The sequence below is a fragment of the Motacilla alba genome, chromosome 2 (genome assembly GCF_015832195.1).
Source record: "Motacilla alba alba isolate MOTALB_02 chromosome 2, Motacilla_alba_V1.0_pri, whole genome shotgun sequence".
NCBI lineage: Eukaryota > Metazoa > Chordata > Aves > Passeriformes > Motacillidae > Motacilla > Motacilla alba.
The window spans coordinates 110,132,346-110,153,161 of record NC_052017.1 but is presented as its reverse complement, the minus strand read 5'-3'; the positions used below and the strand labels follow the sequence as shown (position 1 = coordinate 110,153,161).

General features: G+C 38.0%; 1 protein-coding gene across 2 annotated transcripts in view; it reads left to right on the top strand.

The window, feature by feature from the left end:
* PRKDC (protein kinase, DNA-activated, catalytic subunit) overlaps positions 1-20,816 on the top strand; it is an 82,021-nt gene that overhangs the window by 44,763 nt on the left and 16,442 nt on the right. For both annotated transcript variants that reach the window (XM_038160717.1, XM_038160726.1), the window contains 20 exons: positions 69-180; positions 1,559-1,683; positions 1,777-1,926; positions 2,349-2,522; positions 3,360-3,458; positions 4,153-4,363; positions 4,941-5,130; positions 5,493-5,708; positions 6,954-7,066; positions 8,076-8,207; positions 9,357-9,536; positions 12,793-13,001; positions 13,450-13,588; positions 14,018-14,206; positions 14,729-14,953; positions 15,563-15,671; positions 16,368-16,479; positions 18,021-18,210; positions 19,282-19,456; positions 19,540-19,730. In XM_038160717.1, the coding sequence (XP_038016645.1) occupies positions 69-180; positions 1,559-1,683; positions 1,777-1,926; positions 2,349-2,522; positions 3,360-3,458; positions 4,153-4,363; positions 4,941-5,130; positions 5,493-5,708; positions 6,954-7,066; positions 8,076-8,207; positions 9,357-9,536; positions 12,793-13,001; positions 13,450-13,588; positions 14,018-14,206; positions 14,729-14,953; positions 15,563-15,671; positions 16,368-16,479; positions 18,021-18,210; positions 19,282-19,456; positions 19,540-19,730 (3,241 nt within the window). The remainder of the gene's footprint in view (positions 1-68; positions 181-1,558; positions 1,684-1,776; positions 1,927-2,348; positions 2,523-3,359; positions 3,459-4,152; positions 4,364-4,940; positions 5,131-5,492; positions 5,709-6,953; positions 7,067-8,075; positions 8,208-9,356; positions 9,537-12,792; positions 13,002-13,449; positions 13,589-14,017; positions 14,207-14,728; positions 14,954-15,562; positions 15,672-16,367; positions 16,480-18,020; positions 18,211-19,281; positions 19,457-19,539; positions 19,731-20,816) is intronic.

The window sequence follows — 20,816 nt, the reverse complement described above, 5'->3', positions numbered from 1 at the left end:
ATTTTTTGCTTTAGTTTAAATTTGTGTGCTGGAGTAGTGGCTTACAGCAGGTCTATCTTTTGTGCTAGGTATTTTCAAGCTTTGACCAGCAACATGGGCTTACTAAAGTATAGAGAAGTTTATGCAGCTGCAGCAGAAGTTTTGGGACTTGCTCTTCAATACATTGCTGAGAGAGAAAATGTAAGTGAAGTGTATGTTATGTTTGACCTTTCCTGTCTTAATTTTATATTAATCTTTTATATGACTACTCAATTCACATCCAAAAATTAATATATTTAAAACTCAGCAGTCTTTATCCAACAGAAAAATTAAAAATTCAAACTACTAACTCAATAGGAAAAGAATTTGAGGGCAGACTAAGTGCAGAGTTTTTGCCTTGCTCTTTTGGAGCTGACAGTGAATGATCTCTTTCTGAGGCTTTGTTCAGTTTTTGCCAGCCAGCAACATTAGCACAGTATGTTTTAAAGTTGGGCAGTTTTTAAGAGGAAAAGAAAAGCAGGTTGGGAGGTTTGGAACTACCTTTTGAATAACTGTATCTGAGACCAGTTATTTTACAGGTAGTGGATAAGGTGAATGCAAAACTGTTACTCACCAAATCCTACACTGCTAGAACCGAGGGATTGTGCTTGGTGATCACCTAAGTCAATTTGAGACATATGCTAGAAGTAATTCTCTACACAATAGTTCAGGAGCTTCTGGAGTTTCGTGCCAGAAGAGATTTTAGGGGTAAGCAGATCAGCAGGTTCAAAGGGAAGTTAGGTAAATTAATGCACAAAAAATGTCGTGGACAGGTTCAAAATGCAGTAGACAGCAATGTACACTCAAAGATCCTTAATCTAATGACAAATGTTTGTTGGGTTGTGTAAGAGAAAAAGAGGACAAAATGCAGCCAGGGTCATGTGTTCCCCCTAAATATAATTCCATAACTGCTATTGGAGACAAAAATACCAAGTTGTTGGCTGAGTATTAGCCTGACCTTGTAGGTTATTCTTCCTTCTTTCCTTATTATCCTTGCTTCTTTCCCCACTTAATTGCATTCTGGTTGTTCTTTCACAGTTTGTAGAGCATATTTCATATATCTTTGTTAAGTCTTTCTCAGTCTTTCGAGTTCCATTATAAGCAGTATTTTGAATAAATGGGCAAAGATGGTGTGAATTTTATCCTGAACAAGGGTTATTCCTTTGATGTTAATTACAGGTTGCTGGTTGTTTTTGCTAAAAATGTCTGACTTTTTTACATTCATTAGTTGAAAATCTTCTATAGTAAATGAGAAGCTGTTTATTATTTATATAAGCACACTAAGCAACTTGTACTACACAATTAAGTTCCAAACCAATGAAAGGAGGCTCACAAATATATTTTTTAAGTAGCAGTCATGTGTTTTAGCCAGGCAGAGCTGTATAGGACCCATAAAGCACCATAAAAGTTAAGACAAGTTGGCTGGCTCTTGTCTAGTGAAATGCACAAGAATCAAGCAGTATAGCACTAAAACCATGTTTCATTAAGGTGGTTATGATTTTCATGGATATCCTGGTCTTACTGTCTTTCTCATTTTCAGATACTTGAAGATCCAGTTTATGATTGTGTTATAAAACAATTGAAACATCATCAGAACACACAACATGATAAGTTTATTCAATGCTTGAATAAAGTTGTTAAGAATTTTCCACCTCTTGCTGACAGGTATGTCATGATTTATGTGGTATGTTGACTGTAAATCTAGAGGAATAATAGAGAATAACTTGATTTTCTTTGTGGGCTTCTGGTTATGTTAAGGTTTATGAATGCAGTATTCTTTCTGATACCCAAACTTCATGGTGTGATGAAAACCTATTGTCTGGAAGTAATAATGTGCCGGGCTGAAGAAGTTCCTGATCTCCACTTGCAGTTAAAGAGTAAAGACTTTATCCAGATCATGAATCATAGGTAAGTAGTAATGTGATTATAGTGTGATTATAGATAGTTCAAGTTTCTTGATAACATTTTCTATGCTGTCCACAACATTTTTACATTCAGAAGCATTTATAATTCACTTTAACTTTTTGGTCATTGTTCCCCAAATTTGAGCTAATGTAATCTGGGAGTTAAGATGGTTAGCTTATTGTGAAAAATGAACAAACACCCCTAAAATAGCCTTAGAGTGAAACACCAGTGTGATGTCATTTTCTGTAGTTTGTATTAGTTTACTTATATTCTTACTCTTAGACTGAGTGCAAAAGTATTTACCTAAAACCCTTTATGCAAAACCAAACATTGTTGCTAAAACATAAACTGATCTTCTGGTTTTGTGTGTAGCAGTGATGAGAAAGGCAATGTAACTGTGTGGGTTTTTTCTCCTCTTCTTTTAGGGATGATGAAAGACAAAGAGTTTGTTTGGATATAGTGCACAAGATGCTGTCAAAATTAAAACCACTAGAACTTAAAGAGCTGCTGCCTGGAGTGACAGGGTTCATTTCTCATCCTTCTGTAATATGTCGACAGCGCATGTATGATATCCTGATGTGGATTTATGATAACTACAGGTATGTGTTCACTGCAGATGTTGTCTTTCAGTGGTTTGTCACAGGCAGAGCGAAAGTGTTTGTAACAGTCTTCCAACTTCATGTCTCGGTGAGGGATTTTTCCAGTTGTCAGAAGAATAGAGTCTGTGATTTGCCTAACTGGCTCTGGCCTTTGGTGACAATTTCATCACTTCCAATAAGGGATAAATACTTGGACCAGAACTATGATTTTGCATCACCAGAGCAGGATGGCATAATAGGTCTTAACTTTGATGCTCCAGATTTTTTTCTTGTTGCTGGAATTTGTAACTAGTGAAAATTATACATTAAAGAAATTTGCTTTTAGGTAGAAGATACGTTAAGGCACATGGGCATGATCTGGATCATTTAGATCTGGTAGGATAAAGATGGTCTTTCTGTTTGACCCCTTAAAATAGAGAACAGCCATACTCAGTTTGACAAGTGGGTTGCTGTTGAATTATCTGACTTAGTTGGGTTCTATGTGCTTTTCCCCAAGATAACTCTTTGAATGGACATTGATTATGAAGAAAAAGTACAGTCAATCTTTACTCCAGCATCACTTGTGAAAAGCATTCTCTCCTGTTTTTTCAGATTCAACCTTGCAAACTTCATAATGAGTACCTAACATATTAATTAGCTTATTAGATAATTTCTTTTATAAGTAGTGAAGATAAAAAGCATATTTGGCAAGGAGGACCTCATGCTATGTTGTTATGCCAAGCTGAGGTTTCTATCAGAGGGTATATTCCACCTTTTTGTCCCACCATCCTCATCCTCTTATTTTGCTATGGATTGTTTGAGAGAAGTCATTAAGAGATATTTTTCTCCTACCATCAGTGATCCAGAAAGTCAAGCAGATGACGATTCTCGGGAGATACTCAAAGTGGCAAAAGAAATGCTGCTTCAAGGACTGATTGATGAAAATGCTGAACTGCAGTGAGTGAAGAGTGTTGTGATAACTGTCAAAATAAAAATACCTCCATTTCTCTTATTTTGTTTGTAGCAAAAGTGTTGATCCTTAGAGGTTTTTTTAAGTATTTAAATATAAAAGAGTAACAGGAGATAATACCATTTCCCTTTCTTCCAATAAGTTAATTTATAAAATTTTGTCCCATGGTGTTACACCAAGTGTAAGTGAAGCATTTGAACAAATTTCTAAGCCGTGGCGAGGTTGTTTCATTATGTTAAACCTAATTCTGCATTAACGTTCTAGAGTTTTTGGACAAGGAGGACCCTGCTACACATAAGCACACAACAGTAGATTAAATGTTGGATTTTAGAATTTTTTTTGATGAAGCAAAAGATGAAAGAGGAGATCTTGGTGCTTCTCCATCCATAGCACTTCTCAAAAGGAAAAAACTTGACAGAAATAATTTTTTCAGAGTAAACCTTTTATATCAGGCACAGAACATGGTAGATGAATGAGGAATTCAGTGTAATTCAATGGAAGATTAATGGCATGAAAGTGCTAGTTTAAGGCCTTAACAGCTTATTGTTTTGAAGTTTTTTGCTGGTGGGTTTGGTTTTTTTTTTTTTTGCTTTTTAACTTTAAAGCTTTTTTAGAAGTCGGTGGTGGGGGGTGGTTCTGTTTGAAAATAACCAAGGATAACTTTATTCTTTGCCTTTACAGGTTAATTGTTAGGAATTTCTGGAGTCATGAGACAAGGCTGCCCACAAATACTCTTGACCGCATGCTGTCATTGTTAAGTTCTTTCTATTCCACCAAGATTGAAACACATTACTTGAGTCTAATCACAAATTTTCTGCTTGAAATGACTAGTAAGAGCCCGGATTATTCCAGAAAAATATTTGAGCATCCACTGTCTGAATGCAAATTTCAGGTGAATTGTACTGTGCTGTCCTGTATGCAACTATGTGACAAATTCTGCTCTTTAAGGTAGTTACGGCTTAGAAAAGAATGGCATAATGCAGGAGATTTTTCAAAGTGTTTTGTGCTCCAAAGTTAACAGGTACAGCAGTTAGGAGTTGTGCACAGTATCAGAAGTTTGATGATTTTGTGGGGGCAATAATTGTACTTGCTTTCAAAAAATGTATATTTTATTAGAATAATATACCAAGAATAGCTGATTTGTAGAGTATTGAAATGTTAAAAAAGAGGGTAGCAGAGAGAAGCACCATCAACTGGAGAAATACTGTCAAGAAACAGGAATACTGGTGCACCAGCTGCAAATCAGTCCTCAGCTGACCAGTCTAAGTTAATGAGCTTTTTTTACTGAGCTATGGAGAACTTCTACATGTTTGTGGTTTGGGATTACTTTTATATATAGTCAAGTTTTGCCCCTATATCTGGGAGGGTGTTTTGATTTCTGGACTGTAATTTCTGCCATCCTGCTCAATGAAGAAATGCAGAAAGCCTCCATCTTTAATGTTCTACTTAAAATCTTTCTTTATTCATAGGACTTTGTAGTTGATTCCAGCTGGCGTTACCGAAGCACTGTGCTCACACCAATGTTTGTGGAGACTCAGGCTTCTCCAAGTACCCACAGGAATTTGTCACAGGAAAGATCCCTTTCTCCTTCTGGGTCGGTTCGTGGGCAAGTGAGGGCTACCCAAAGGCAATATGAATTTACACCTACACAGCATGGCAGTAAGTCCAGAACAGTGTTTTCTGAAATGTTCTTTTTTTGCTGTAGGAGTGACGTAATTTCTGTTGCATATAACTTTTTAATGTAAAAGTGTAAAAATGTTTAGTATTTTGTTTTCTGGGGCTTTTTTTTTTTTGTGTGTGTGTGGTATGAGAGAAAAAAAAAATCACATTTTTATTCGTCTTACATTAGGCAGAACATAAAATATGTAGAAGAAATGTCTTACCTAGCAGCTTGAAATCTGTTCTGCCCTTAAACGCTAGGAAATTATATTTTTGGGAGATAAAAAATACCTGCCTCGGAGATGTTTTCACTTTATTTATATCTGAGTATGTTACAGCTTTTTGGCAATTTCTTGTTACAGGTGGTAGAAGTTCTTTTAATTGGCTAACTGGAAGTAGCATTGACACATTGGCAGAGTATGCAGTTCCTTCATCCTCTGAATCCTTGTCTTCATCCATGCTGTTGGTTAGCAAAAGGAGTGAAAAATTTAAACAAGCAACCTTTCAACCAGTGGGGCCAGATTTCGGGAAAAAAAGGTTGGGTTTGCCTGGAGATGAAGTGGACAGCAAAACTAAAGGTCTGTAAGCCTTACTGTGCAATTTCCATGCAATTAGTACACTATAAACCATCCTTGTCAGTTATTTGGCTGGCAGTCCATTGTCTTTGAGACAGTCCAATTGAGATTCACCTTGAGAGATTTTGTTACCAGGAGAGTGTGATGATACACAACATGTGACAAAAAGCTAGCACTGTGCTAGGAATTGTAAATTTATATGTTGCTCATTGAAAGAACTGGCTGGATGAGAAACCAGTCAATGTGATCTCTGCATTCCTACCTCTCCGTAAGAGGATCACAGCATGAAAACCAGACAGTTCTGACCCTTCTGTTTTAAATTTAACTCTTTAAAGGAGAGATCTCGTTAAATGTATTTTCTAAACAATTTCAGCTGTGCTGACATGATCTCCAGCATTTTGCAATCTATCATCAGAAGTCCTTGCTTTTTCCTGAGAATGCTCCTTCTTCCACCCAGCAAATAAGTGAAAAATACCAGTACTGCTCTGAAGTGACTTAGGATCCTTCTCCCCTTTAATGTTGTGTACGTTGCCATTAAAATTTTGACCAAAAGAACGACATTAGGAGTTCATGCATAGAACTATAAAGATCAGCCTTTTCAGTGCATGAGAGGTGTTTCAGGGCAGTTATGACTAACAGACTGCAGTTCATGCAGAACTACAGAAATAGAGAGGTCAGTCTACCTTATAGTTAGTCCCTGATCTTCTACCCTGGAAAACACCAGATACAGTGGTATATTTTTGTTTGCTCACTCTCCTTTTCTAGGAAGTGGACTGAGCTGACAGTCAGTTAAGTGGCCTTTCCCCATGACTGTCCTGAGCAGGAGTTGATCCAGTGGCAATTCTGTAATCGTACCTTAAAAATATTCTTACTACACAATATTTTAATATCTTTTAGCGCCTCTGTTATTGAGGGAGTTATATACTTTCTGGAATATAGTGCAAATGCCATATATGCCCTTGAGAGCTTAAAATAAATCTGGCATGTGGGGCATATTTGTTCATGAGTTTTAGAGTCTTTCCCTGTGAAATAGTTTGGTCTTTATACCTCATCCATGCACCTAAAGTCTCTATATAAATGCTTATTATCTCTTCTCCTAAGAGCAACCTAATTTTTTATCATTGGCTAGCTTGTTGGAAGGCCTTGTATTTACTTGCTAGTAAATACAAAGATGACGTTTGTTTTTATATGATACTTTTGCCTTAAATCTGAAAGGAGAAGCTGTGGACATGATCATATGTTCCTTAGGTATAGAAGAACGAGCAGAAATTCTAAGACTGCGGAGACGTTTCTTGAAGGACCAAGACAAACTCAGTCTGATTTATGCCAGAAAAAGTCTGGCTGAACAGAAAAGAGAACAGGTTAGTCAATCCAAAAGAGTTTAAAACTTCAAGTCTTGATGCATTTGCAGTCTTGTACTTCATCTCTTGTGGTAAATTTGGGAAGAAAGGGTAGGTGTAAGGTACTGATTGCTACTTTAAGAGCTTTTAGAGGGCTTAATTTAGAAATAATGCTATTTTTTGGCCCTAAAGCTAAATGATGTTACTTAGCATGGGCAAGAAAAGAGCTGGATGATAACACCTCCAGTCTACCACTTAAAGTGCATGAAATGGTTTTATGTGATGGGAGTCCCTAACAGTTTTTGGGAAGCCCTTTACAGTTGTCATTCTGGAAACTAGAAACCTTAGAGGTACAATACACTGCAGAAATTGTTGGAGAACATTATCCAGTGTCTGAAGGTGACCTCAAAAATGTGGTACAGCTGATGGACTACCCAGAACTGGTTTGAACTTGTGACCTGAAGGAATGTCAGTAATAATCATTTGCTGGGTGTTTCTCAAGGCCAGAAACTTACTACTGTGTGGGTTTTCTGGTTGTGTTATGTACTTAAAATAAATCTAAGTGTTTTTAAGCTCTGTAGCAGTTCTTCAGAGGTTCTTGTTACTAAAAATAGCGCACATTATCATCAAAAAATGATAGTATTTAGTCCCAGGAGCAGGAATCCAGGATTGAGAGCTACCAGTTTGAGACACTCCTGTAATACTCTGCAGATGCAGACAACTGTGTAAACAGAACTTATGTCTGGAGGAACCTCACAAGTACCTGTTTTAGCCCATTTGTGTTTACTTGCAGGCTAAAGCTTCCATTTCCTCCCACCCTACAAGAGAGAACCTGTAAATGTGTTCTGTATGGCAATCCAAAATACAACCAACAAAATCCCGTCTTTTAAACACTGATGGTGTTTCCTCCACTTCTGTGGGAGGCTTGTTCCAATGCCTGACCACTCCTTCAATGAAAAATTTAAACCTCTCCTGGCACAGCTTGAGGCCATTTCCTAACTCTTTTTTTTACATGATGAATGCATTTCAGGAGATAAAATCTGAGCTGAAGATGAAGTATGATGCCCAGGTTACTTTGTACAGAAGTTACCGAGTGGGAGACCTTCCTGACATCCAGATTGAATACTGCAGTCTCATTGCCCCTCTGCAGGGCCTGGCCCAGGTCTGTCTGCTTCTCAAAGGTCACTTGTGAAGTTTTCTGTTCCTGTAGGGAAAGTGTCATGTAGCTAGACAATCACTTTGAAAATTAATTTATAGTTTGGCAGTCAACCACTGTGATACACATTTAAAGACTCTGTTTTGAGGGAGTGTTTCTCCTACCCCTGTGCTGGTGCAGTGTTCAGAGAAGAGGCTTTGTTGCTTGCCTCACCTGAGCAGTTGAGGACTGGATGCATCAGCAGTTGTCCATTTCCTGCAGGTTCCTCTGCTTGAGAAACAGATGGTGGTTTCTGCAGACATTATTGCAAAGAACATCTCACTGTTCAGTAACAAAACAGCCATTTCACTTGTACTGTACGTCTGTAATAGACTTGTAAAAACACAAATGAACTTAGTGTGACTAAGACTCAGACTGCTCAGTAAAGCTGATCTAATATTCCTTTTCCTACATGAGAGTTGTAGAAACTATAGACTGAACTGAACAGCAGACTGAATCCCATTTTACAGTCTTTGGGAAGTCACAGTCTCCTGATTACCTTTGTATTTCATTACTTTTGATAGTCCCTTATCTCTCTGTAAAGGACGGAAGTAGCACACTCACGAATGGAGTGTTAGATAAAGAGTTAGACCAAATTCCAGACCCATGATAGACCAAGATGCATAAGATTATGTTACACACACAAATGGGTTTCTGGATTGAAAAAAATGCCTTTAAATCTCAGATGAAACTGTCTGTCCGTACAGACAGTCTGTCTCTCTGTTAGCTGCCTCAATTTTTAGGGCCAGGTCTCCTCACCTATTGATGTCTTTTTTCCTAAAACTCACTTCATGTCCCTAACATGATATTGGGTGTCTGGTTCCTGTAATGGGAGTTGTGAGTATGTGAAAATTGCAAATTCCCTCTCCACTGACACTCCAGCCTGAAAACCTGCATTGCCTTGGAGTTTCTTTAAGTAGAAGAATTAAGATAGTGTTTGAATGAGTAGTACAGTAATTCCCAGCACAGGTGAGATGCATGCCAGTCTAAATAGTCCACTCCCAAAGAGTGTCTAGGGATTAGGTACGGGGTGGGTCATAGCTTTTAATTTTATTTAATAGTCTGTTGTGTCACAGCAAAATTCAGTGACCTTACTGTTTTTGTTGTAATTCACAGAGAGATCCAACATTTGCCAAGCAACTTTTCAGCAGTTTGTTTAGTGGAATTTTTCATGAGGTAAAAAAGTCTAAAAACCCTTCTGAGAAAAACACCATTGTCCAGAAGCTGCTGAACGACTTCAATCATTTCCTCAGTATGAGCCTGTCATACTTTCCACCCTTCATTGCGTGCATCCAGGTAAAGCCTAATATATGGCATGGAAGTAACTGGATATAATGTCTCTGAATGTGTGATAAACCCAGGGTAGTGAAGGTCAAATACTGTCACTGAAGTTTAGACAGAGATGGAAAGAGAATTGTTAACCAAATGGGTATTTCAAGTGACACTTAAGGTGAACAAGGTAGTTCATACCTCGGAACTGATTTTTCAAGGTTTCTACATTTCTGATCTCTAGAGTTTGAGTCACCTTTTAATGTTTTAATTGCATCAGTAACAAGAAGAGGTTTGATTACAAATGAAAGCTATTTCAATTGAAGTGGGAATTGAGAACAATTGAAAGGGTTATGTGGGTGTTGTGCTTATCTTCCTGTTTCTGGGAAGTGCTTACTGAGGAATTCTTTGATGTCTTGAGGATATCAGTAGCTGTCAGACCGTTTGTTGTTAGTCTCTCTTGTTTATTTTTTTCAAATTAGTCCCCTGAAGTAGTTGTCTAGGGATTTCCAGTAATGAAGGAAGGGCTCACCAGAGAATGAGTGAGTGCACCACAGTTGTTTCAGTGGAGAAGAAACACAAGCATTTCTGTTATGAGACTATACTGACCTGGAATAGATTGTGATTTCGTCTTTTAACCCAGTTTTCAGGGAGATAAAAAAACCTTGTCCCAGCACCTGTTAAATACTCACTGTCACTGTATTTAATGATTCTTATCAAGTGTATTGATGTTGTGATTCCTGGCTCTCAAAGGAATCTTTTTTTCAGTGGCAGCTAGTGGTTTCTTTTTTGTTATGGAAATTTAAATACTCTGTGACAGTAGGTATCCTTCCAAATACAAGAGAACCATCTAGTTTGAACCAGCTTTGTAAACACAGAGAAACTTTTCTTCTTAGTACTTGTAATTACACATCTGAAAAAATGTAGTTTCTTGTTTACTTTTTTTCTGTGCAGCTGCATAAAAGGTCAAATACTATGGGGATTTTTCTGGGCTGTCTTGGTATTTTTTGAGCCAGCATCTCACAATAGCTATCTGTTAATATTCCCTCTTGACATTGCATTTGTTGGTTCTGTCTTGATGATAATATTTGTGTTGAATTATGCTGTCTAGACCCTGCTAATAACACTGTTGCATTAGGCTACTTTTTTTTTTTCTAAATAGACATGAAATGGAGACTGAAGAAGTAGGTAAATTCAATTTTCATCAAAAATACGGACTTTGTAAGAGCAATAAGAGCATCTTCATGTCATCCTCGTCAATAACAAAAGTACAATATCATGAAGTCCAAACAGCCTGCAAGCACTGAGAGGAAGTTTTCTCCCAGTAGGGAATTGAGTTTGCAATGATCAAGAGAGCAGGCTGGGAGAGTGTGAGCAAGAGCACAGCAGTGTCAAGGCTTTCATTTGACTCACAAGTGTGGGTCCTAGTGGCTAGGCCATTTGGAAGTACAGCTTTTCTTGCCTGTATACCAAGAGCATAATAAATACGGGCTGGTTTCAGAAAGGCTTCCTGCTTTACTGCTCTTTACTTCTGGTTGTTTGAATTTTTAATCTTCTACAGGTTCACATCCCATAAGGAGAGTAACTTGGTGGGTTAGAAGAGCTGGTTTTGTCTACACATGTAATGTTAAAATTGACTGTGAAGCTCTGGAATTCACTTTCAGGGCAGATTAAGGACCAGCTGAAATACTACAAGAGGTTAACTCCATGACAAAAGTTTCCATAGCCTCCGAAGAGATGCTTGGACTCTGAAGAACATATAATTGCCTTAGAAATGTTTTAGCTGCCAGGCCACCTTGGATGCTATTCTCCCTAATCTTTGAACATGTGGTGCAAGTAGACAGTGCTCATTGCATATGGAGCAGGGGACATTTCCTCTGAGAAGATAAGTGATCAAATAGTCACCAAAATGCACTAAATAGAAAGATACCTCCTTTGATGTGGGATGATGTCTGTAAATTTTAAGTTTGGGAGGATATTCATTCTTGGCACATACCCTTACATTTGCACAGTTCTTACCCTTTTTCCTGTGGTATGAGAAAGGGCTTTTGGTCTTACCTTAGCAAAGTTGTTCTTAAGGTTTTAGATTTTGTGCAGTTTTCAGTGTTCCTGATGTAACCACTAAAAGCTGGCAGTCAAGGAATGTGTCTGGGACATGTGTGCAGCTAATTGAAATTGCCCTAATAGTAATTAAAATATATATGCTAACCCCTCATTGGGGTGTGACCGGTCTGTGACTTAGGAAGCTACAAGAGTCTGTGGATTTTTTGAGTCCCAACTCTACAAATTGTGTTGTGAGTTTGCTTATGCCAGATGCCTCTTCTGTTGCTTTTGTCATGGTTGTCATTTATCAAAGAAGTGTAACTTGGTGGTTCTCAGTCTCCTGTTGCAATTTCTGAGCAGTGGTTTCTTTTCACATAGTATCCTTGAACATGCTGTGTTGCAAGAATCTGATTTTAATTTTTATTCTAAAACACGGTGCTGTTTCTAGTAATGAAAGCTATACTACACCTCTTCCATGTTGTAAATTTTTTTATTCTGTTTATTTAAGATACTATTGTGACTTTTCTTTAGTGGAAAAGAAAACACAGGAAAAACCTAACACTGGATTTAATAAACATGCTGCCTTCTTGATTTGTTTACCTGTATTTAAAATAGTGATTTAAGTATTTAAAAAAAAAAAAAAAGGTTCAACTAAACAAGAATGTTTATCCCTGAAGAAGAGATTATTCTGTAGTTGGACTAATGTTAAATCTGATAAAGAGAAATATTGTCATGTCTTTAAATCAGGTAGGGGTAGACGAGTACAGTACTAGAGGAGTCTAACAGGAAGCTGTGATGTCCTAAAACTGGCTGAGTGCATGGATAGAAAGCCTCCAGCTCAGAGAAGGCTTCGTGGTAAATCGTGCCTTTGGCTTATGCAGGAATGCACCACTGAACAGGCTAAGTGAAGCACAGCTGCTGTGTAGCAGGCAAAATCCTGCCAACAAACAGAAGGAAAAGTTCAGGCTGTCAATGTGTCCATCTACCTCTCCCCCACTTTCCTTGTGATTCTGTCCAGAGAGTTGTCCCATGTCTTGGAGCCAAAGTATATGGGGTTACTCTGTACTGTTCTCTGTCCAAAGAGCAACAGCACAGAAGGAAAATATTCCAGTTTTCCCTGGATTGGGAACTTCTGGAGGCCTAATGGCTTATTTCCATTTTAAAGCTTGCACTATAAGACAAAGGATACCAAATCTGTATAGTTTTACACCAAGTAGACACCTGTTGTTTTATTTTACAGGAAATGAGTTACCAGCACAGAGAGCTTCTGGAACTGGACTCAGCTAATGTGAGCACGAGCTGCCTTGCAAGTTTGCAGCAGCCCATGGGCATCGTTCTTCTGGAGCATGCCCTGATGGCTCTGTCCCCTGCGGAGGAGCCCCCGTCCAAAAGGATGCGTGGGAGGACAGAGCTGCCCCCAGATGTGATCAGATGGATTGAACTTGCTAAGTAAATTCTTGTTTGACAATTTACTCTCCACTTAGGTTTGCCCTGTGAAGAACTCTGCTTTTATGGCTTGTAGGATTTCTTTTTTAGTCTGTCTTTTAGAATTAGATATGCTTTTAATTTTTTCTCAGTTAATACTGAGAAATTGTCACTGTCAGTGAGAGCAGTTAGACTTTAAACTGTGCACTCTTTGCTGTCAGACTGTTGAAAAAACATCTTCTTCACAGCTTTTCAACTGCAGGAGTTTCCATAGTTCAGCTATTACCCTACAAGATGAAGTTCATGTAGTTAAGTATGTGTTTCTGATCTTACATAAGAAATGCTTCCTAAAAATTTACTATTTCAAGCTGGTAGTATTAGTGCTTATTGAATTATTTTTTAGATAGCTTCTGTTTGCATTGATATACATCTGCTGAGCTATTTAAAAGATTTCTCTTTTCAATTTTACTAGGCTATACAGATCCCTTGGGGATTATGATGCCCTTCGTGGCATTTTCAGTGGTAAGATTGGGACTAAGGAAATTACACAGAAGGCTTTGTTGGCAGAAGCAAGGAATGATTATGCTGAAGCAGCTCAATATTATGATAAGGTAAAATTACAACAAGATATTTTTGTTATGTAATTCTCTCATGACTTAAAATGAATCAAATTAGAAAAAAGTGCAATTATCTAGGCAGGCAAATAAAAACACATGGGCACACTGCAGCCATGAGAGAACAAATTGCATGTGTTCATGGCATGAGTTGCAGTGTATAAAAATGAAGACAGATCTCTAACCTTCTTTTAAAATGTTCACTCTTCAAAAATGTTGGTTTTCTGAAGGTAGCTACCTGAAATTAATTTATGTATAAACACTGCCAAGCTTGAATTTTCTGCATTTAATGTTGCTGTCACACTCTGGTAAATGGATAGATATTTTTATGAGAATTAATTACAGTTAAGTTGCTCATGACTTAGGAGTGAAACAGGTTCTTGTCTGGAATCTGGCACTATTCTCCCCTCCAAATTCATTCCCTAGGCACTCTCCCAAGAAGACTGGCAAGATGGAGAGCCAACAGAAGCAGAGAAGGACTTCTGGGAACTTGCATCTCTGGAATGCTATGACCACCTCACAATGTGGAAGTCTCTGGAGTATTGTGCTACTGTTAATATTGATAGTGGAAAACCTCCAGACCTAAGCAAAACATGGAATGATCCATTTTTTCAGGTTTTTAGAAATTATTTCATTGATACTGCACCATTTTTATCTCTTCAGGGATGTCCTACAGTATTGAGGTTATAGGTGAAAATCAATTACATTATTTGGGTTACTTTAGTATGGAAATTAGTGGCGAGTCCAATATATTTAAAAAATTGAAACAATTACTTCTGCTTGTTCATTTTCATGTTTAATTTTTACCTCAAGTCTGTGACAGATCCCATAGGACCAGCTTTATTGTCCTTCTTCCTTTTGTAAGTCTTTTTTGTTGCTTTTCTCACTTGGATCTTTTTCCTATTTTAAGAGTTACCAAAGCATGGATTTTGCAACTACTAAAATTTGGTAACAACTTCTTGAGCTATAGGAAAAGGCTGTTTTGATTCATTAGCAAATAGGAATTTGTCAAAAGGAAAAATAGCTTTTAAAAAATTCAAAATGTTTTTATATTTATTTGATTTGCCACTGATAACAAAAAATTTGATCATCTAATATTCCATTCCTAGGAATAAAAACGGTGTTCTCTCTTTGTAGGAGACGTATCTGCCCTATATAATACGCAGTAAGTTGAAGTTACTGCTCAGTGGGGAGAATGACCAGACTTTGCTAACCTTTATTGATGAGGCAATGAAGACAGAACAGAAGAAAGCCATTATAGAAATGCACTACAGCCAAGAACTTAGTCTCCTGTACATCCTGCAAGATGATTTTGACAGAGCCAAATACTACATTAGCAATGGCATGCAGATCTTCATGCAGGTAATAATGTCTTCTATCTCTGGTATGTTTCTTTTGTGTAAACTGGAACAATGAAACTACTGTTGCTATTACTGCTGCTAGATTATACTCTCAAGAGAAACACTCAGTGCCTTCCATGTCAGGTGACAAAACTTCTTTTAAATTCACTGCTTGCAGTGATGAAAGGTGAGTGAGCCAGTGGAGTGCATTCTCCTGTTTTAGTTTTTGTTTTGCTGATTTTATCTTTTATACATTTTTCAGACTAATTGTTCATGCAGACAATAAAAATTTTATTTTGTTCATCTTTTCAGGGGTTTCCTGTCCCCAGAACAAGCTTGCAAAGAGTGGTGCATTGGGAAGTTACAAATTCTATCCATTACTGTGTTTTGATTAGACTGTAGGACTTTGCTCAAACCTAGGATAGGAACTGCAGCTAGAATATGCCTCTGTGCTTGTCCAAAGCTGAGTTGCTCTCTGATTATCAGCTATTAAATTACTTGTAAGAGGTTGGGTTCTAAAGCATAACGTACAAAAGCATCAGATCAATAATTTGTAGAGCACTGAAAAAAGAGCCATGCTTTAAATTCTGTCTTTGATTTCTGTCTTTTTCTTCTGTCCCTTTCTTTTCAGAGCTACTCCAGCATTGATTCCTTGTTATATCAAAGTCGAATGACCAAACTGCAGTCTGTACAAGCTTTGACAGAAATACAGGATTTCATCAATTTTATGACCAAGAGAAGTAAAGTTTTTGGGTTTTTTTCTCAAGCAATTTTCCTTTTGTATTCAGTAATTGTGGTTTACTGAACTTTGAATGTCTGAACTGCTGTTTGAAGAAGCATAAGTCTGGAATTTCTTCTTACTGTCTTCTTGACAGTAAGACCTATTACAGTTTTGTAAGATAGGATTGAACATAACTTTGTGTTCTATTGCAAAGTTTAATCAGCATAACTCTTGTCATAAGAGTTAAGCACCTCTCTTGAAAGTGTCAGTTAAAGTTTTAAGGTAAGCTTTTTTTATTGGAGTAACTTTTGGTAGTAAATAGCAGTTAGCAGAGATGAAAACATGGATGTGGTATATAAATTGCGTCTACTGGCATGGGCCTGAAGTACACATTTATGTGCATAAACCAAATTAGATATTAAATTTAGTTAGCAGTTCCACTATGTTCCAGCATGTTCATATATGGAAAGGAAGCTACCTGGTGGTGATCTCCAGTGGCAGTTGACACAGACATCCTTACAGAATCCCCTGTGCTTCAGCAATAAACAAAAGTGATATGATGATGACTAAATAGCATTTTTAGTGCAAGCCCAGAGATGCAAGCAGGTTACTTAATTGCAGTTTTCTGGTTTGAATGTTAGACTATATTTTATTTAGCCCATTTTCATGCTGTTTGGCTTCAGATGCATTTAAGATGTTCTCAATTGATTTCTAGGTAACTTAGCTTCAGAGGCTTCCCTTAAGAGACTTCTCAGAACTTGGACAAGCAGATATCCAGATGCTAAAATGGATCCTATGAACATCTGGGATGATATCATTACAAATCGGTAAAATTGCATTATTGGGTTAGCTTAGGTTCTGTCTGCCCGTTGAGTTCCAGGAAGTGCTTTTTCTAAGGCTGCTTGTTTTTCTATGGGAGGGGTTTGATCCAATGTATTACTTTTTTTTTCTTTTTTTAACTGTGGTAGTAGCTTTCTCAATATAACTGGGGAGTTTGTGTGACTAACTTGTGGAGAGGAGCAAAAGGAGGTTGAGAAATGGCCAGGGAATAAATTGTATTTTGATAGGGAAACATAGATGTTAGTTTAATAATTTTCTTGCCTCAGTGACTATATGCATTGTGTACGCTGGCCCATTTCAGCAGCCCTTTAAACATATTCACTTGTAATTGAGTAGATTAGCTGCATTTAGCTCAATGAAACACCACCCAAAAGGCCAATCAGTTATGAATAAAAATACTTGGGCATTTCCAAAACGAGGGAGCATACAAAACAAGCCCAGCCCTGTCACTCTCAGTGCTTCACCTGTTTATGGGAAAGCTAATGACCACTGCTTTAATTGGAGACTTCTGTTGTGCAGCTGTTGCTAGAAAGAACAAAGGCTCTCTGGAGACTCCTTTGGATTAGCTCTGAAGAAACTGGAATGCTTTTTGACATTTTAAAGTCTTTGCCATAGTGTCTGTCTTTGTCCCAGTTTATTCTTCCAGTGAAAATCTAGATTAGTCCTCCTTTCCTGTGTGATAACTTCTTCAGTAGCTCTGCTGAAGCATACTGTGCTCTGTGATTTCTTTTGTTATCTCTTGGTGTCAGGAAAACATGGCTACAGAGCAGCTTATTGTAGTTCAGTATTAGGCAGAATACATGGCATGGCTTACTTTTGAAAAAAAGTCTCAAAACATTTATGACTTGAAGGGTTGTCAGGGTTTTAAACACTTTATGTGCTTTTAGAAAACCTTGGTCTCAACTTAAATTAGTAACAAAGGATGTGCCAAATGCCACTTCAGAGTGTAGGCTGTCCTCTGCTTTGAGTAGCAGTCTACAGAATGAGATGTGCTATTAAATTAGATAGGACTAGTTGTGGAGTAACAGGATTCAGCATGGCAATTGCCTTTCAGAAGATGAGTGTGGTTGCTGATCTGTTCTGCAACACAGATTTCAGTGTTGGCATGTGTTGATGTGATACATATTTGAGTAGCAGCTTGACATAAAATACAGCCTGGCACTCACACTAAATAATTGAGACTCTTATTTGTTTGCACAGCTGTGAAGCTGAAATGCAAGTTACGGCTTGGTGAACCTTATGGACTGTAGCTTACACAAAGGAAATAACTAACAAAAAAACCCACTCTATAATGGACTATTTCTAACACTAATCTTGTCAGTTCAAGATCCTGAATGCTCTTAGGGTCAACATGGTCCCTGTTAGGAGTGTCCAGTCTCTGAGGCCTGTGTTTAGCCCTGCTAAAGGTAGTTCAGCTGTAGTTTGACATTTTTTATTAGCTTTGTTTGCTGTTAGGCAGATCAACACTTTGGAGCAATAATTTCCTTTAATGTATACTAGAGTGATCTGTACCCCTGCTATTGTGCAGGTGTTTCTTCCTTGACAAACTGCAGGAGAAACTTCCCTCGGATGAGGCCAATGACAGTATGGAGGTGGATGGACAATACAGTGCTGGTGACCAAATGGAAGTGGATCAACAGGATGAAAGCATTCACTCAATGATTAAAAGCTGCAAATTCAATATGAAAATGAAGATGATAGAAAGTGCAAGGAAACAGGTGAATATATTGTCTGATAGCTTCCAATTTGCTGAGAAAATACATAGAAAAAGCTGAGAAAGCCTTTTAGGCTTTGGTACCCTTTTGCCAGAGCAAACCTTGTTCCTTTTTGACCCTGGAGTCCAGGATATTTTGAAAGCTTAAGAAAGTCAGTTCCACAATGAAAGAAACAAAAGGATAAATGTTAATTACAAAGTTGATGATAATTTGTCATTACTGGAAATGTGCCTCAAGTCCCCTTTCATCCACAGATGGTTTTGGACACTCTAAAGGACAGATAAAGTATCTGAAATATTTCAGTCTTTAATGGAAGGGGTGCTTGCAATCAAGCATTATGCTTCTTATTTACAAATAATTTCTTCTGTACAAGAAAATGAATTCTGATTGAATTAGTATAATTTACTTCAATCAGCAATGCTGGATTTCTTTTTTTTCCACAGTTTTCATTACTGCTGTTAGGTAACACTAACAAAGAACTAAAGTTAAGTGACTTAGAAATTTTTGTTTGAATCTGGCTGTTGAAATGACTGAAACAGCCTTTTTGATGATGGGCCTTTGATGTTTCAAGCCTGAGACAAGATGAATAATCAAGTCAAGGTCTCCCATCTTCTGAGATGCTGCAGAAATCTGCAGTCATTAACAAGAGTTTATTTTAAGTAATCTGATAAGCAAATATAACATTATTGCTTTGTTGACTATACACTCTTGAAGGAGTAAGTGAAAAATAAGATTTCCTTTAATTTTACACAAACATAAGTGATTTTCTTAATGATATCTTAAATCAAGTTGCATTTCCCATATGTATTTGTACTGTAGAGCAGTTAAATGCTTCTTGCAGCTGGAGTGATTTTCTCAGTTGTTTAAACCTCTGTTCTTCTCTTTTGCTATTCAAACTTCTCCATTAGCACAAATGTGGTTCTGAATATGAGACCCGGCAAGCAGTGAGCATCTCTTTGCCTTACTGTAACTCTACTTGTGTTACTTAAATCTTCTCATCCCTAATTTGGTTGTGGGCAGGTTTTAGTGCCTCTTCAGATACATGGTCTGAAAATTCTCTTAATCTGTATACAGAACAGCTTTGCAGTGGCCAAGAAGCTCCTGAAAGACCTGCGCAGGGAAGCCAGATCGAGGGAGGACTGGCTGGTGAGGTGGAATTACGCCTACTGCCGCTTCACTCACAGCAGCAGCCGCAACCTCAGCTGTCCTGAGCGCGTGCTCTCCGTGTTGAAAACCATCTCCCTGCTTGGTAACAGCCTTTGCTTCACCTTGTTTACTTTACAAAGTTGCTTTGTTGTCCAGTTACCAGCTTTTGTTTTTGAATTCCAACAGAAGATACAAAACCTGACTATCTCAGCAAGAACATAATGGCCTTCCGAAACCAGAATCTTCTTCTGGGTACTACGTATCACATCATGGCCAATGCTCTTAGTCAGGATCCAAGGTGCCTTGAGCAAATTGAGAAAGAAAAGGCTGCAAAGATATCGCTAATATCAGGAGAAAGCCTTGAGAACCCTAAAAAGGTAAATGAGAGGGGAAGATATTTCGGTGTGTCATTATTACTACAGATTACTACTTCGGTAGGTTGTGATTGCTATTGGATACAGAGCATGTGAAACCTATCTGCTATTAGCAATGATTTGTCCAGCAACACCAGATAGAGAAAGAAAGGTGGGGGGAAAAGGCAAAAAACAAGGCTGTGGTTGCTGTTTCTTCCAGGTTTTGCTCTTCTGGAGTTCGGCATCACTCTAACCTTTCTAAATAGGAGAATGTTCTTGTGTTTCTCTGTACCTGCATTTTGAGTGGGGGAGGAAGACATAGTCACAGCATCTGCATGCACAGTGGTGAGACAAGGCTTGGAATCCTCAAAGAATCCCTTGATTTCAGCTGGGCATTTGTGACCTGCTTCATGCCCCCTGACTGTTCTCTTTGATAAAGAGATATTTACTGATAACACTTACTTTATCTAGGTAATTTTAATGGAAGAAAAAAAGTGGAATTTTTTTCAGACAGAGTACATGCAGGTTGTCTTTGCCTATTTTGTGTGCGTTTGAAGAACACGGTACTAGACTGTGCTGCAACTAAAATTACATTTGCTGTCAGTTGCCTCACATGCATTGACTTGTCTGTCAAATGGATTAAGAATTTGAAGCACCACTGCTGGCTTATATCTACTAATTTCTAAAGCCACTTATGAAGACATCTTCATGAAGACGCTTACATATGGAATCATAGAATGGTTTGGGTTGAAAGGGACCTTAAAGATCATCTAGTTTCATCTAGTTACAACCCCCTTGCCATTGGGGCCTGGAGCACAAGTCCTGTGAGGAGCAGCTGAGGGAACTGGGATTTTTTTAGCCTGGAGAAGAGGAGGCTCAGGTAAGACCTCATTGCTCTCTTCAGCCACCTGAAAGGAGATTGTAGTGAGGTGAGAGTTGGTCTCTTCTGCCCTGTCCCATGTGAGAGGGTGAGATAAACTGGCCTTAAGTTGTGCCAGGTAGGTTCAGATTGGATATTAGAATTTTTTTTTTAATTTTTTAATGAAAGGGTGGTGAGGCATTGCTGTGAGTTGTCCAGGGCAGTGGTGGTGTCACCATGTCTGGAAGTGT